This window comes from Rhinichthys klamathensis, unplaced genomic scaffold (assembly GCF_029890125.1).
Source record: "Rhinichthys klamathensis goyatoka isolate OS25496 unplaced genomic scaffold, OSU_Roscu_1.1 h1tg000078l_1, whole genome shotgun sequence".
Lineage (NCBI taxonomy): Eukaryota > Metazoa > Chordata > Actinopteri > Cypriniformes > Leuciscidae > Rhinichthys > Rhinichthys klamathensis.
In genome coordinates, this window is record NW_026606620.1 from 753,919 (window position 1) to 768,746 (window position 14,828).

The 14,828-nt window shown below is 37.1% G+C and overlaps 2 protein-coding genes across 4 annotated transcripts; both read right to left on the reverse strand.

Annotated features, from left to right (window-relative positions):
* Window positions 1-30: 30 nt before the first annotated feature.
* Window positions 31-11,177, reverse strand: cpt1b (carnitine palmitoyltransferase 1B (muscle)). 2 transcript variants are annotated; one of them, XM_056251185.1, is made up of 19 exons: window positions 10,741-11,177; window positions 9,500-9,661; window positions 9,164-9,303; window positions 8,580-8,751; window positions 8,397-8,498; window positions 6,929-7,066; window positions 6,743-6,820; window positions 6,071-6,178; window positions 5,879-5,963; window positions 5,558-5,753; window positions 5,137-5,322; window positions 3,292-3,397; window positions 3,081-3,197; window positions 2,777-2,941; window positions 2,542-2,676; window positions 1,818-1,970; window positions 1,622-1,735; window positions 1,431-1,523; window positions 31-473 (listed from the first exon to the last, which is right to left on the reverse strand). In XM_056251185.1, the coding sequence occupies exons 2-19, from the start codon at window positions 9,638-9,640 to the stop codon at window positions 390-392; spliced, it is 2,313 nt and encodes a 770-aa protein (XP_056107160.1). In that variant the 5' UTR covers window positions 9,641-9,661; window positions 10,741-11,177; the 3' UTR covers window positions 31-389. The 2 variants fall into 2 exon arrangements, with proteins under 2 accessions (XP_056107160.1, XP_056107161.1); XM_056251186.1 differs by having other exon boundaries at window positions 10,736-11,177.
* A 649-nt stretch (window positions 11,178-11,826) lies between these two features.
* On the reverse strand, window positions 11,827-14,494 carry LOC130085426 (kelch-like protein diablo). 2 transcript variants are annotated; one of them, XM_056251191.1, is made up of 5 exons: window positions 13,851-14,494; window positions 13,574-13,762; window positions 13,037-13,477; window positions 12,394-12,694; window positions 11,827-12,281 (listed from the first exon to the last, which is right to left on the reverse strand). In XM_056251191.1, the coding sequence occupies exons 1-5, from the start codon at window positions 14,115-14,117 to the stop codon at window positions 11,938-11,940; spliced, it is 1,542 nt and encodes a 513-aa protein (XP_056107166.1). In that variant the 5' UTR covers window positions 14,118-14,494; the 3' UTR covers window positions 11,827-11,937. The 2 variants fall into 2 exon arrangements, with proteins under 2 accessions (XP_056107166.1, XP_056107165.1); XM_056251190.1 differs by having other exon boundaries at window positions 13,037-13,762; window positions 13,851-14,493.
* Window positions 14,495-14,828: the final 334 nt, after the last annotated feature.

The following is a 14,828-nucleotide window of genomic DNA, read 5'->3' on the forward strand; positions in this document are numbered from 1 at the left end:
TTGTGTGTGTGTTGGATGGTAAAACCTGGATTTTTTTTGTTTACAGCTTTTTTTAATCAAGTGCAGGGTAAATTCAATATTTTAAAAGTAAATATCCACCAATTAAATATTTACAGTCATTTGCCAAAGACTACATACTAAAATATTTACAATTAAATACAATAATGTGTACAATTTTCTTTTCACCCATCATAAATCCCTTTTGCTCTAAAATATCTAAGTGCACTATTTCACTAAACATGTTCTTGCTATAAATAACTACAATATATTTACACGTTTATTTCATACTAACGTAACCTAATATTTGCTTGTAGTGATGTTTGTTCAGATTATTGTAAAACTGGTGCTTTCAACTTGGGTCAGGAAGTTGAAATTCCTGATTTTAGGAGTCAGATCTTCTTCTCTTTCTGGTTGAATAGAGCTCTTATGTCCAGCATGGCCTGTCTGATATTCTGGCCAAAGCGGAACGAGTCCTGAGGACAGGGAGGAGAAGATAAAGAGCAGCAGTCAGAAGTGTGATATAGTGAAAGTAAATCATATGTACCATTCAGAATAATGCTTTTTAAAGAATTATATTAAAAAAAAATTGCTTGGGTTTAGAAAGACATAAGGTTGTATAAATTAGTGAATTTTCTTTTTTTTTTTGTGTATGAATTTTCAGATAAACTGGATCACTGTAATGTTTTTTTTTTTTTGCCTGTTTGGTCCACATCGGAACTTTTGGTTATTACATTAATATTACATTTGTCCTAACTTAAAACGAAATTCAAATTCCTAAATTGAAATCAAATTCTCAAAATGGCAGATCAAATCAAATGCTGAATGCATTTTTATTTTCTCATTTGATGAAGAATAAACTATAACAAAAATTTTATTAAATAGATTTTTTATATATATTTTATTTTCATTATCAATCCAATATAACCCTGTCATAATTTCAAATATATTTCAATCTTCAAATAACAAAGTAAATATTTAAACAATTCCAAATGATGAACCAAATGCTCAAATTGAACAAAATATAACGGGAATTATAAAGAACTGTAGTTTTAAAAAGAGAATAGCAGAGTTCATAACCCAAATATAACGATAACAACAAAGACGAACGATATCGTTGGAATCACTTTTAAAGTGATATTTCTTTTCTTTCTGATATACAATACTAACATCGACAGTCAATCAAAATCATTCCTATTTTGACGCACGCACTGCCAGCTCGTAACAGAAACTTGCTTGCGCTTACATAAACAAGGTTATTGTCCGTTGGTGTGTGGAAGCTAATATTTATTGATATAGTTATGATTCTTGGCGTGAACGAGTCAAAAACAAGGGTCTTTATCTGAATAGTGTGTGGCCTTTATGTATCATCTCTTCTTAAAGTGGTTGTAAAATCAGTTATGAAAAAATGCCAGAGTTTTAAATTCTCTTACCGTCTCAGGGCTGGAGAACTTGCTGGAAATGTGGAATGTAATGAGATCCTCGCCGACAATGATGTAAGAAACACCATAACCGTCATCAGCAACCTGCATAAAGAAATGTAAATAACAACTGGTCAAATATATGGGTATATTCATTTACTAAACTCGTTGCAAAGACGTGTGCAGTAGGAGGAGACACTCACAGGCCCAAATCCGCCTCCTGCTCCCACATATTTGGGAAACTTCTGAATGTCGATGAGATTGAGCTGCTGTTGAGGGGTCTGACTGGTGGAGAGACGCCAGGGCTCAGACAAAACCTTTCAAAAGAAGGTTTCCTTGAGACTTTTAAATTAAACAGGTAGGTCATATTTTATGATCGTGAAACAGACTTGCACTCACCTGTTTGAGGAAGGGTGAGTCTATGCCCATTACTTTGGACACAATGTAGAGGCAGAAGAGATGCCGGTCGATCCCGGCTCCTGTCATTGCCAGACGGTACATGTTCTGATGTTTCTCAGCAGCTTTTTTGAAGAGCTCTAACCTCTGCTCATTCTGGTAAACAAGAAACGGTCAGACATGTTGATATAACAATATCATTTACAGGAAGATTAAAACAAATGCAGATTTCTTTTTCCAAATCAAAGCTTACATGTGCTGATGTAAAAGTAATTTTTTTATGTTCCACCGGATGTTTCAACAGTGGACTTGAACAATACTGACAAAGTGTGGATGCAGCATTACGTATCTAGTGCGTATCTATACCACAAATTTAATTTATCGTGCCATTTATACGGCAAAAATGTTTTTTGTGTGCATATGCTACGCACTGTAAACACCTTGGGTAGGATTAGGGGTGTGGAGTGCGTGCGTATGACACGCCATAAAGTGCGTATCATATGCATGCGAAAACTGCGTAGGATATACACGCGAAAAATATTTTTGGCGTATAAATGGCACGAGAAATTAAATTTGTGGTATAGATACGCACTTTCATGAGATCGGGCTGGCATTACACAAAAACAAATGTTTTCAGTTATCGAAATGTTCATTTTAACTTTTAAAATGGCACTGTTACTTTCTAAATATGACCCCTGGGTTGGGTCTGTAAATATAATGCTCTCACTGTTTTGCTCTCGTCGTCCATTGCTTTTACAAACGCTGTGGACTCGCAGGTGCAAGAGCGAACAGTTTCCGTCCGGCCCTCGCGGAACATGCGTGTCATGGATGATTCATAAGTCAGACAGAATTCACCCTTGTCCTACACCAACAAAAACAACAATAAACCTAATTAAACGGTATGTTCACAATATACAGACACAATGTAGAGGGACATATAAGTACATATGTGTGGCTTGTACCCTGTATTGAGCTAGTTGCAGTGCTAGCTGGATAAAAGCATCCGGACTTGTTCTGCATTTCTTTATCAGGCCCTTTCCAAACTCATTAAATAAGCAGTCGTGGAAATCCACATCGTCAGCAATTCCCTTAGCAATCATGTAAGAACCTTCAATAATCTCCTGGCACTAAGAGAGACACAAGGAACTTTAGTCAGTTATCAGGATGTTTAATAAATCATCATGCATAAAATGTAAATTTGTTCAATCTATTCATCTTTAAAATGAAAAACCATGTCAAGACCTAAGATGGAAGGGTAATTCATACCGCTTTTGGGATGTCCCACTGTAGTCTGGTAGGGGGCGCCAGGCTTTTGTTGATGTCTCCTTTGCAATGTCCCTCTGCAGTATATCCCAGGTGGAAACAATCTGTGGCCGAAACATACTAAACAGAAAGTTGTAATGGATGTTATTTATTACAGCTGATTAGTGTCATTTAAAAATAAATAGATTTAGAATGATTATTATTCTTTGTTTACCTCCCACATATGTCCAATGATAGGGGAGTCCGCCCATGAATGCTCAGTGTTGACGCCCATTTTACCGTTCTTGTAGACGATCAAAGTGAAGGATTTATCAAACCACCTGACAGATTCGAGAAGATAGATCAGTTAATGTACATTTGTATGAGTTTATGTGGTTTGAATGTGTGCAGATGTCCTCGTGGTCACCACCACTAAGAACTACCTGGTAATAATGAGACAAAAAAAGTGTTGCTCCGAATACATATTATGGTAACTGATAGGTAACTCAATTTGTTCATCACATCGTTATCCAAATAGCACAGCTGATTGGTTGCTATTGCATCAGCAGCCAATGAGCTTGCTCCTTAACATTTCAAATACTTGGCATTGTTTGCTGGTGGCAGTCTGCAGCGCACTTTCAGAAACCCTCCTTCTTCCCCAGCTCCACCTGTATAGATCTGCTATGGGGGTTATTTCATGTATTCTATATGTGCAGCAGCAGCAGCAGCAGCAGCAGTCTTACATGCTCACTGTCACAGCAATGTTGCTCTGCAGTAGCAACAGCAATAATCAACAGCAGCAGCGTAGCAGATCTATTTCGCCCAGACCAAATACATTAACATTGCCATATCCATTACCAGAGGTGGGTAGAGTATCCAAAAACTGTACTCAAGTAAAAGTACAAGTACTTATAGAAATATTTACTCAAAGTAAAAGTAAAAGTAATAATCTTAAAGGAACACTCCGACTTTTTGGGACTTTAGCCTATTCACCGTATCCCCCAGAGTTAGATAAGTCCATACATACCTTTTTCATCTCCGTGCGTGCTATAAGTCTTTTGACGCACCCACCGCTAGCCTAGCTTAGCACAAAGACTGGATGTAAATGGTTGCAGCTAGCATACTAATCCAAATAAGTGACAAAATAACGCAAACATTTTCCTATTTACATGTTGTGATTTGTATAGTCACAGAGTGTACAAAAAACAAAGTCACATGAGACACAGACATATTTTAACCGTATAAATACTGGGAACTATATTCTCAGAAGGCGAAGCACTGCTACTCGGGCGGAGTGATAACCGCAGCACCTGAGACGCGCCGTGGTGAGGAGCAGAGAGCGCGTCTCAGGTAATGCGGTTATCACTCCGCCCAAGTAGCAGTGCTTCGTAAAAAAGGTATGTATGGACTTATCTAACTCTGGGGGATAAGATGAATAGGCTAAAGTCCCAAAAAGTCGGAGTGTTCCTTTAAAAGTTACTTGAGTAAGACTAAAAAAGTATCCAATGAAAAAACTACTCAAGTAGTTAGTTACTAGGTACTTTGGATCACATAGGCCTATATATATATATATATATATATATATATATATAACATGATATTATTTAGATATTTTTTCATTTAAATGACTAAAATTATCCTAATTAGATAAGCTATCTTTGCAACAAAAACAGAAGAGACAAACATTATTTCTGTATATCTGTATATTATATCTATAGCCCGAAAACCATTGCCTGTCCTTTGGTTTGTATAATAGTATAATAAGTTACCATGCCAATCTCTCAGAGAGTTGTCATGACAGAAGTGTTATTGTTAACTAAAACAATTACAAATTGTTTTCGTCAATTGAAATAAAATTAAATATAAACATTAGCCTAGAAAAAACAGAAATGTAGTTGGCAACTAACTGAAATAAGTTGAAGTTGAAACTAAAATTACTAAACCTAAAGCTGAAATAAAAATAAAAACTGGCCACATATATGAAATATAAAATATAAAAAATGCCAAAAGCACATTACAAAATTACTAAAACTTAAACAAAAAATATATGAAATGATACTGAAATAACACTGGTTTCTACCTGTCATAGCACTTTCCATGCAGTAGAGATTTAGCGTAGAGGTCCAGGGATTTTAAGTTCTCTGGATCATATCCATGCGCCTCATCGTCCAGGGTCAGGAAAAACGCAGCCGTCTCAATGGCCTCCAGAGACGCCCGGTTGACGCCCTCCCTGAAGTACTTTAAACGTGCCCTGGCCCAAGGAACCCTGCATGTGTGTGTTAAAGGGGAAGATTTATATTAAGTTTTTAAAAGATTTGTATCTTTTTTTCCCTCTGTTTTTTTTTTTTTGATTTACAATAATATTCATGTTCTCACAATGTTATTATATACTAATATTATAATTGAAATATTTTTTTATTATTAAATATTTTTCTTTGAACTGTCTGAAAACCCCTGGTTAAGCACACAGCCTCACAATTATATTACAAGGTCTTCTTCACCTGTTTCCAGCAGTCAGTGAAGGGAGCTTGATCTCTCCAGGTTGTGGTTCAGATTTGTCATCCAGGATACGTTGAAACTGCAGCTCGAGCTCTGAGGGCCAAAGGTGGCGACCACCATAGTACAACCACACCTTAAAGAAACGGCCTCGATGGTACACCACCAAGTGCTTCCTGTCCTTCAGATGCTGCACAAAATCTGAGCATAAACAAAGGCGGGTGAGAAACCATCATGAGATGGTTTGAAATAGGCATCCATGAATCTTTAGGCCTATCATCTATAGTCAAATAGTATTTAAAACATAAATGAAAAAATCTCCTTACCAGTCTCAATGCCAGGGATACGAGTGGTGTTGAACATCCTCTCATACTGAAAAGAGCACATAGGGACAATCCCAAGAGCTCTCAGCTGAGAAGAGAGAACAGCGGGCATGATGGGATTCTTATATTTATTTTTGCATGTATTTCAATGTAGTGGATGGAAAAACTATTTGTATGTGTTGTATGTGTGTGTACCGGGGTAAGTTCTCCTCGCTCCAGTTTCCGGCGATACTGCAGCATGGCATGAACTACATTTCCAGCTCGTGCAGCCTGTCTGTGTGTTGGGATCACATAGAGGAAATCCTGACGGACGGAGAGTGAGAGTAATGGATGTAGACAGTTTTATTAAATAAGGCTATAAAAAACAACAAAACTCAACCACAAACAAACAACTTTAATGCTTATAACGTTCCATTTTTTCAGTTAGTCAGTAGGTGGTGCCATTGTATTTCATTTGATATGATTTTCAACAGTCGAATGATTAGTTTATACTTGAAATTTAGGTAACACTTTATTTCGATTGTAACTGCAAGTGACTTTGCAACTATATGTCAACTAACTTTCATTAGTAGACTGCGTTGCTTTAATATCTGCAAACACTTTATTTTGATGGTCCCCAACAGACATTCTACTAATAATGAGAGTTAGTTGACATGTTATTTTGTCACCTTAAAAAAATCAGATGAACTTTTTATGGGTCTTTTCTGTCTTGTATGCTGGTGTACTGGTGTCCTTAAAATGGTGTCCTTAAAATGGACTAAATGAACTTTTATAAAATTGATAAAACAAACTTATAATGATTCAAAATGAGGAAAGAAAACTGTACTCGTCCAAGCCATTTCAAGGGCGATTTCATTTCATACACACCATCGTGTAAAAGTTGCTATTGACCATGATGGGGTCGCGTCCTCTCAGGTAGATATACTCCTCCCACCAGTCACTCACCTGTTAATACACACAATGCCATGTCTGTTATTAGACAGCATTTACAAGAGGGTTTTCCACTGATTTATATTCCACTAATGTAGAACATCTCTATCTTTGTTTACTTACATAATTTGTGGCCCACCAGGATTTGAGTTTAAGGTGTTTTTGGAATTTGGGGGCAGGGTCCTTTTTGAAGTCATTAGCAACAATCTCCATCTGTTTATATTGATCATCATCCAGAAGAGGTCGAACTGATTCTAGATACTAAAACAATGAAAAGAACAAATCATATAAAGGAAAATAGCCAAAACAGAGTGTAATGTTTAATTATACACAGAACATGGACAATTGAAGCTCAAAGAAATCATGTTACATTCCAAAATAATAATATTTGTTTTACTGGTTTAATTTATGCACAATGCTATATATATATTTTTAATTTAAAATAAGCATAAGTTAAAAGCCCTTGACTGTCACCGTCCTGCCAGCGGGACGCCTAAGTTTACTTCACTATATTACAATTAAATCCTAATCTAATCATGACAAACTATATATCATTGGAAAGGTCTAAGACTCCTAAATAGATATTTTGCCACTATTTTTTTGTTACAAATTATGTAGGAACAGTAATAGATGAATTTATGACAATAGTGAACCTCAAAAAATCTACATCATGACCTTTGTCACAAAAAGCTGACGCACACACTTTTAATAATTGAAACTTTGTTTTTTCATGCTAAAAGTTCATAATAAAACATATGATCTAGTATTTTTCAATAAAAAATTATAAAATAATATTATCCTCTAAAAATTATAATATATATTATCCTCTAAAATATAATATTATCTTTTTATCGCCTTTTTTATTACATCACATATTTTAGAAGTTATCATAAATTAGGTATCATTTGAAAGCTTACAAACTCAGAATTCATCCTGTGAAAACCGTTTTGAAATTGAACGTTGCATTACCATAGAAACGGTACTCTAAATTATTTTATCAGGCTCCTCCCCTTTGGGGCATCATCATATTTCATAACTTATGATCAAAACCTTTTCTAATCTTGACAAAACACACATTGTCAGAAAGGTCTGAGTCTCAAGGTTCCAAATCTTGTGACAGAAATGATATTTGGAAAGAAAATTATTAATTTGTTAAGGCAGAATGCATACAACTAAATTCAATGGAATGTATGTCACCCGGTGGCTATTTTTGGTATTACGCCTAAACAAAATCTCATGGGAACTTCCATTTTTGTGATATCATCTTCAAATTTGGAACACAACTTGGTTAGATATATGGCTTTGATTTTATAGTAATTTTATAGTAAAAAATATTTTGTAAAATATATATTTTATATAAAAGAAAAAAGTGCTTTCACGTCAGCATTAATCTGCTGAGTGTTTAAAACAAGACCAAACTTATTCCAAAGCATTCTTGAATTACAACCATTTAAGTTTGAATAGTGCATTTTAACCCCCATTCTCAAAAAGGGGGGTGACAGCGAAGGGGTTAAAAGTAAAAACCAGCATTAACTCTTGATAACATTATATTTATAAGACATCTAATATATGACATCTGATGATATTTTACCCTGCTGATTGTGTCATCAATGCTCGGTACTGGCAGATGGGGCAGAGATGCCTGAAAACTGTAGAGCAACGGCCGTCGACCAGACAACAGCTTTACAAGACTCTAAAACAGACAGAATAATTCATACAGCGAAACGCTTTTTAAACTGCACTATACTTCAATTTTATTTCATGAGAGACGCACCAGCCAGACTTTAGTAGAGAAGCTCATTCTGCCATGTGACTCAAAGATCCAGCCATGACAGGACAGGAGAGCTTTCAGGATGTACCGCAGAAGGAAGATGACGGATAACCACAGGCCTGTGGCAAACAAGATGGCACTCAACACCATCTGAGTCTGAACGGTCATAAATTCACTACAAGGGAACATATTCAAAATATTCTATATTGTAATTTAACAAATAATATATTATCAAAATTCCAAAATTGTGAATATTAATATACATTTTAATCAAAAAAATATATATATTTAATGAATATTCTGTTTTTGTTCAGCCTAATCGGACAACATTCTGTGGAGCAAGATTTGATTTGATTAAACTGTGCATTGGTAAAACACTGCTAATATCAAAATGCTTTCACATCATCAGGAACTTGTATATTCAAAACCAAAAAGATCATTTGCATCTACACAGAGCAAGTATTTCTTTATGACTGTTTTTAAGCTGCTTTAGTCATGCATGATGCTGGCTTCGATTTATGCATCTGTTTTTATATATAACCATCATGGTCATACCTGAAGTTTCCACAAATGTGTTAGTAAGTTACCTCACTGGTAGAGATGTCTTGATCCTGTCAATCATACCCATGGAGGGGTCGATCCTGGCATACATTGTGCTCATAATCGCAATGACTACGATTAGCCAGCTGGAAGGACTGGCGGGGTACACACCTGTGAGAACACCATTCTACTCGAGACAAAATAAATAATATAACTTTTAAATAGATAGATAGATAGATAGATAGATAGATAGATAGATAGATAGATAGATAGATAGATAGATAGATAGATAGATAGATAGATAGATAGATAGATAGATAGATAGATAGATAGATAGATAGATAGATAGATAGATAGATAGATAGATTGATTGACTGATTCACCTTGAAGCGGATAGCACGCTTCTTCCATGATGTCACTCCAGATATGTAGATGTGTTTGAGCACCTCACGGCTCAACTGTAGGTCGATGCCATCTGGTGTGACGGTGAACTGAAATGCCACCGCCTGATGAGCCTCTGCCATTATACAGGCTTAAAGCACAGCCTGAGGAATAAGACAGGCCCTATTCAAACATATTTTGCAAACACTGCAATGTTTATGTGCTATTTTAACCCGGATGGTGTAGTCTAGTGGAAAGATCTGGAGTACTAAGGGAAAGGTTAGCTAAGGGTAACCGATGTATTATCAGCAACTGTGACACTTGATCTCAGGATGTAATGTATTGTAAGTCACTGTTGAAACAAACATATAACTTAATAATAGTTAAAAAATAACTTCTTAAACTCATTAAATTATAAATGTATGTCCTTGAGGGCTTGAGGTTGAAACCTGGCAGGGGAATTTATGAACTGGATAATTATTAAAATCCATCACCACTGTGCCATTTCACCTCAGGTTGCTACAGGGAGAATTTGCCTTTAATAAGTTTCCTGTACGATTCTGATAAACGACAAAAAATGGGTTTATTAGAACCTATATAGAAACTTATAAAGGACATGTATCGCTCTGAAGTCACAGAGTTCAGTTATGTTGTGACACTGTCAAGCTTATGTTTCTTTTTCCATGTCATATGACTTCAGCCAGAAGAAGTGGGGCAAAGTTGAATAGTCAGAAATAACATAGTAGGACATCTGAGAGGGCTTCAGTGACACAGGCCAAAACACACGTGACATCTGATGCATGACTGCGTAGATGAGGAGATTTTTTTTATAGAATATGCAGCAGGAAATATTATAAAAATATATGTTTTGATATTAAATTTGACTTTTCAATCAATACTTTGCTATTTTTGTGAACTGTAAATTTTGTCCAACACATAATAGGATAATATAAACAATATGTACATTTTTAACACAAATATGTTATAACAATAAAAAGCATGTTTAAAAAGTTGTACCTTAGTTAACTTAACAGTGCCTAAATATTTACTAGAAAATATTTATGTTATCACCAAAATAACAATTCATACTTGGAAGTGATCAAACATCTAGTAAAGCTGTAAAATTTTACAGAGACAATCAGAGAAGACAGACTCTGATACAACACAAAACTCAGTTTGAGCATTATCAAACAGAATGATTCAGAGTAAAGTTTTAATAAGAAACGTACTGGATTTACATTACCTGCAATGCAATGTGACAGCAAAACAGCGTAAGTCAGATGAAATTCAGTGGATAAAAATATCAAATTTTCTCTCAGTAGGGCTGGAATGTCCTCGATGGAAGTCAAATGTTCTTTACTCTTGTGCCCTTCAGTCGACGACTCGTGCACTCTGGAAGTCTGTTGCTCAGCGACTAGTTATCTCCTGTTTTACTCAAACTTTCTCCTCGCCCTCCCTCTTTGTTTTCCTTTATTTTGCGAGTTGCCTGTTTTCTGTGAGTGTTTGCTTTCTTCTTGTATGCTCTAAACGACCTGTTACATAGTAGCCCTCATAAATGCTCTCTCTCGTTCTGTGTATGTGTAACTGGATCCTCTCAGGCAGAGTTAAACTGGTGGATGTACACTAAGTACACACTATATGATCAATCTCAGTCCCAAATCTTGTGCAGCTGGAAATATCCTATGGCAGCATGCCAGAACACTCTGACGACAGTCAGAGACAGAGAGACCTTATGTACATGTAGGGATGTCTTTGTAAAATATCCATGAAATGAGGCTTGTGAATGTGTTATGTAATAGGTCAGGCATCTAAAACGCACGCATCTTTAATATTGAATAAGGAACGTAATAGACAATAAAATTGTACATTTTAAAGTACTTTTTTTTAAAGAAAACGTGAGTGGTGCTTACTGCTTACCTGTCCGAAACCTGCTGCCACGATGCCAGCTGTTGTAATGTGATTGCTAAGGTGTTCTGAGTGTTTTTAGTGTATTTTAATGTAGCTTACTGGGTCAAGTCAAAAGAGACCACCCCAAAAGTCTCTATGCTCATTGGTTCCTCAAATGTAAATCTAAGGGTTTTTTCTTCTTCCCATATTATTGACTATCTGGTGAAAATCACAATTTTGATTACCTATAAAAGTAATAGCATGCCTCTCCTCAACAAGCTGCAAGATTTGGAGAATCATTTATGCCCACAGCATAAACAGTTAAGGACGATTTACATGCAAAAAAAAAAAAAAAAAAAAAAACTGAAAAACTTTAATCCAAAATATGTACAAAAGTAATGGTCATGTCGTAGCAAGCAGACCTAATTGTGTTATTATTACAGAAAGATTATGCCACAATAACAGGTTCTCACAACATGCTTTACTTCAGACAAGTTTATACATTTTGTGAATTTGAGAAATATTGTTGTTATATTTTATTGCAATTTTAAGGTCAGATGTAGAGGTGGAAGATGCTTTCATAGAAAGTAGAGAAAGGAAGTGAAGGAAGAGGACAGAGAGACAGGGAATCCAGGTTCAGTTTAACTACAGAATTGTCCTTTGTCCCTGACATGTAGACCTCGTTATGCAGAATGGTGCCCTGGCCGATTAAAGTGGTCTTCTCCATTGCCCTGACACGGCCCCACTTCTGAGAGTCCACGCAGAAAGATGTCACCATGGTTTTAGAATTGTTCCCACCAATTACAACCAACTGACTTTTGTTAGCACCCAGGAAGTGCAAGATGGGGAGCTCTGCATTGGTGCGGGTTAGAGTGGGGAGTAGTTCACACCAGCAATCTGAGAGGAAGAGAAAGAGTCTACTTTCTAAATGCATCTCAGTGGCAACAGCTCATAGATGAACCCTGAATGTTGTCCAAACCTATCTTTAATCTCTAGGCTACAGTTGTACCTTGTCTTGAATCGTAGCGCAGCACCAGTTTCTCTCCGGTTCTTTGGATGTTTCCCAGTACATAGAGGCAGTGACCCAGGCTGGTTGTGAGTGGGGAATCATGGGAAAGGGACAGGCTGAACTGGAAGTCCGTCAGAGGGAGAGAGGAAACGAATGCCCAGGTGTCCGTCCATGGATCATACCTCTCCACAGCAGTGTAGACACTTGTGATGGAGTCGGGAGTCACAAGGGAATCCAGATACCAGCCGCCCACAGCAAAGATTCTCCCTTCACACACTGCTGCACTGAAGTGACGCCTGTGCTGAGAGGTATCATGGATAGTCACATTTGAAATTTGACCTTTATTCATGTATTTCTGATACTTAGAAGTGAAACTTGGGTTTTGGGAATGAGATCTTTAAGGATAATCAGTTCCAGACAGAAATCTGCCCATGCTTCGCTATATTATCTTTAGGCTATAAAGTTGGAACATGGTAAACCGGTTTGTTGCTGGTCAAAGGTGGTCTGTTGGACTTAACCAGCTTGAAATTCAGCAGGTCAACTACTTAAACCACCTTGAAACCTTTAGAGTAGATGATTATACTATCATTGGCAAAGATATTGACATTTATCCTATGGTATGCAAATGTTCTAAAGTTCATACCTTAATCAGAGGAGCTGTTGATACCCATTGATTGGTAAAGGGGTTGTACCGGAAAGAAGCCATCTTGAATTCATAACCCTTTTTTACACGGTGTCTGTAACCCCCTATGAGATAGAGGTAATTATAGAGAACCGCTGTGGTGAAGCACCACTTATCTGCACAAAAAGGCAAATCTGTGGGAGAACTCCATTTCCCATCATCCCCGTCTTCCTCCAGCCTAAAGAGTCTTCGGACAGCCTCGGTTTCCAGGTCATTACTTGAGGTCAAGTTCTCTTTTCTCAAGCAGCATAAGAATGGACTTCCCTTTGACCTTAAAGTGAGAAGCTCCACTTTATGGTGTGGTTCCAATCCCTTGCTCAGGTGTGGAAGCTCTAGCAGATACTTGCTCAGGTAGGTTAGGACAGTCTCTTGGAGCTCCACACAGCAGAGCTCCTCAGCCAGCTGTAGATACCCCAAGCAGGTCCACTCCGTCAGGGCCTGAGAGAGGGCCATCAGTAGACAATCTGTGAACCCAGAAGCCAATAGGTATGTGCTTACCCGTAGGTGTTCCCCAAGGAGATCTTCAGGAACACAAAACCGCTGTCGAAAGCAAAATTCTAGAAGGTTGTGGAAGACTGGAGAGGGAATATGTTCAAGGTGCACCAGCCGTTCAGACGTCTCTCTCATAGAGGAGTGGGACAGAGCCTTGAAATACTCACTGCAATCTGCAAGCTTCTCCAGATCCACCTGGAAGTGCCAAGAAGCATGACATCTTGCATTTGTGGGCCAAGATTTTTACAGTCTGTGGTTTATGTTTGCTTATGTAGATACTCACATGGAAAGTATGTGTGCTGGTTTGCACCATCACCATTGGTCCATTGCTCTGGTGCCGATAGGTTCTGTAGTCTTGATTTGTTCTCCAGACATCTGACTGTAGGTTATCAGACTTCTCTTCAACAACATCAGAATCTGCTTGTCCAAACTGAACCCAGTTTAAACTACTTTTGAAGCACAAAAACCTCTGTATCTCTTCTAAACGTCTTTTTATCCATGTGAAAAAATAAATTAAGGCCACAACTATAATCTGCCATAGATTAGCCATGTTCCCATTTAGGTAGAATACTCTGATAGTTGAAGGATTTACAGATTTTGTATACCTATTCAGCTGCAATTTGAATTCAAATATTGCATTTGGAACTATTCTAGTCTATGATTCTAAAGAAAATCTGACTCACAATCCCAGCCAAGGACATGTCATTCCATGGTGGATGGAGGATAAATCCAGCCTGCTTTTTTTGGTAGAACATGCATGGTTGTTTTCAAGGCTCAATATGGCGCCCGTGTGCCAGAGCAAAAGCAGTAGAGCTATTTTAAGGAATCGTTGGAACAGGAAACAAAATCTGGTGGGCCACTCTGTTCAGTCTACTGAATTACACAACACTTGAACCATGTTAGTAACTGATGATGCTTGATTACAATATAATGTAGAGTATATATATATATTCATGTTTTTTTTACTGGTACATTTCTCAAATTCGTATTGAGAAATATTTTGAATAGTGCATTATTTTAATAATAAATTGTAAGATGAGACATATTATGGCAGACATTAAAGGTGCTCTAAGCGATGTTGGGTGACGTCACTTCTTGTTGATGTTCGAAGTATTGTCAAACAAAACGGAGGCTAGCTAGACCTTCCCTCCTCCTCATCCCGTCCCTTCCCCCTGTAGTTTTACTGATACTTCATTCAAGGTGTAATGTCGCCAAGTTAGATAAATGCTTTCATATAATGCAGAAAAAGAGAAACATTACC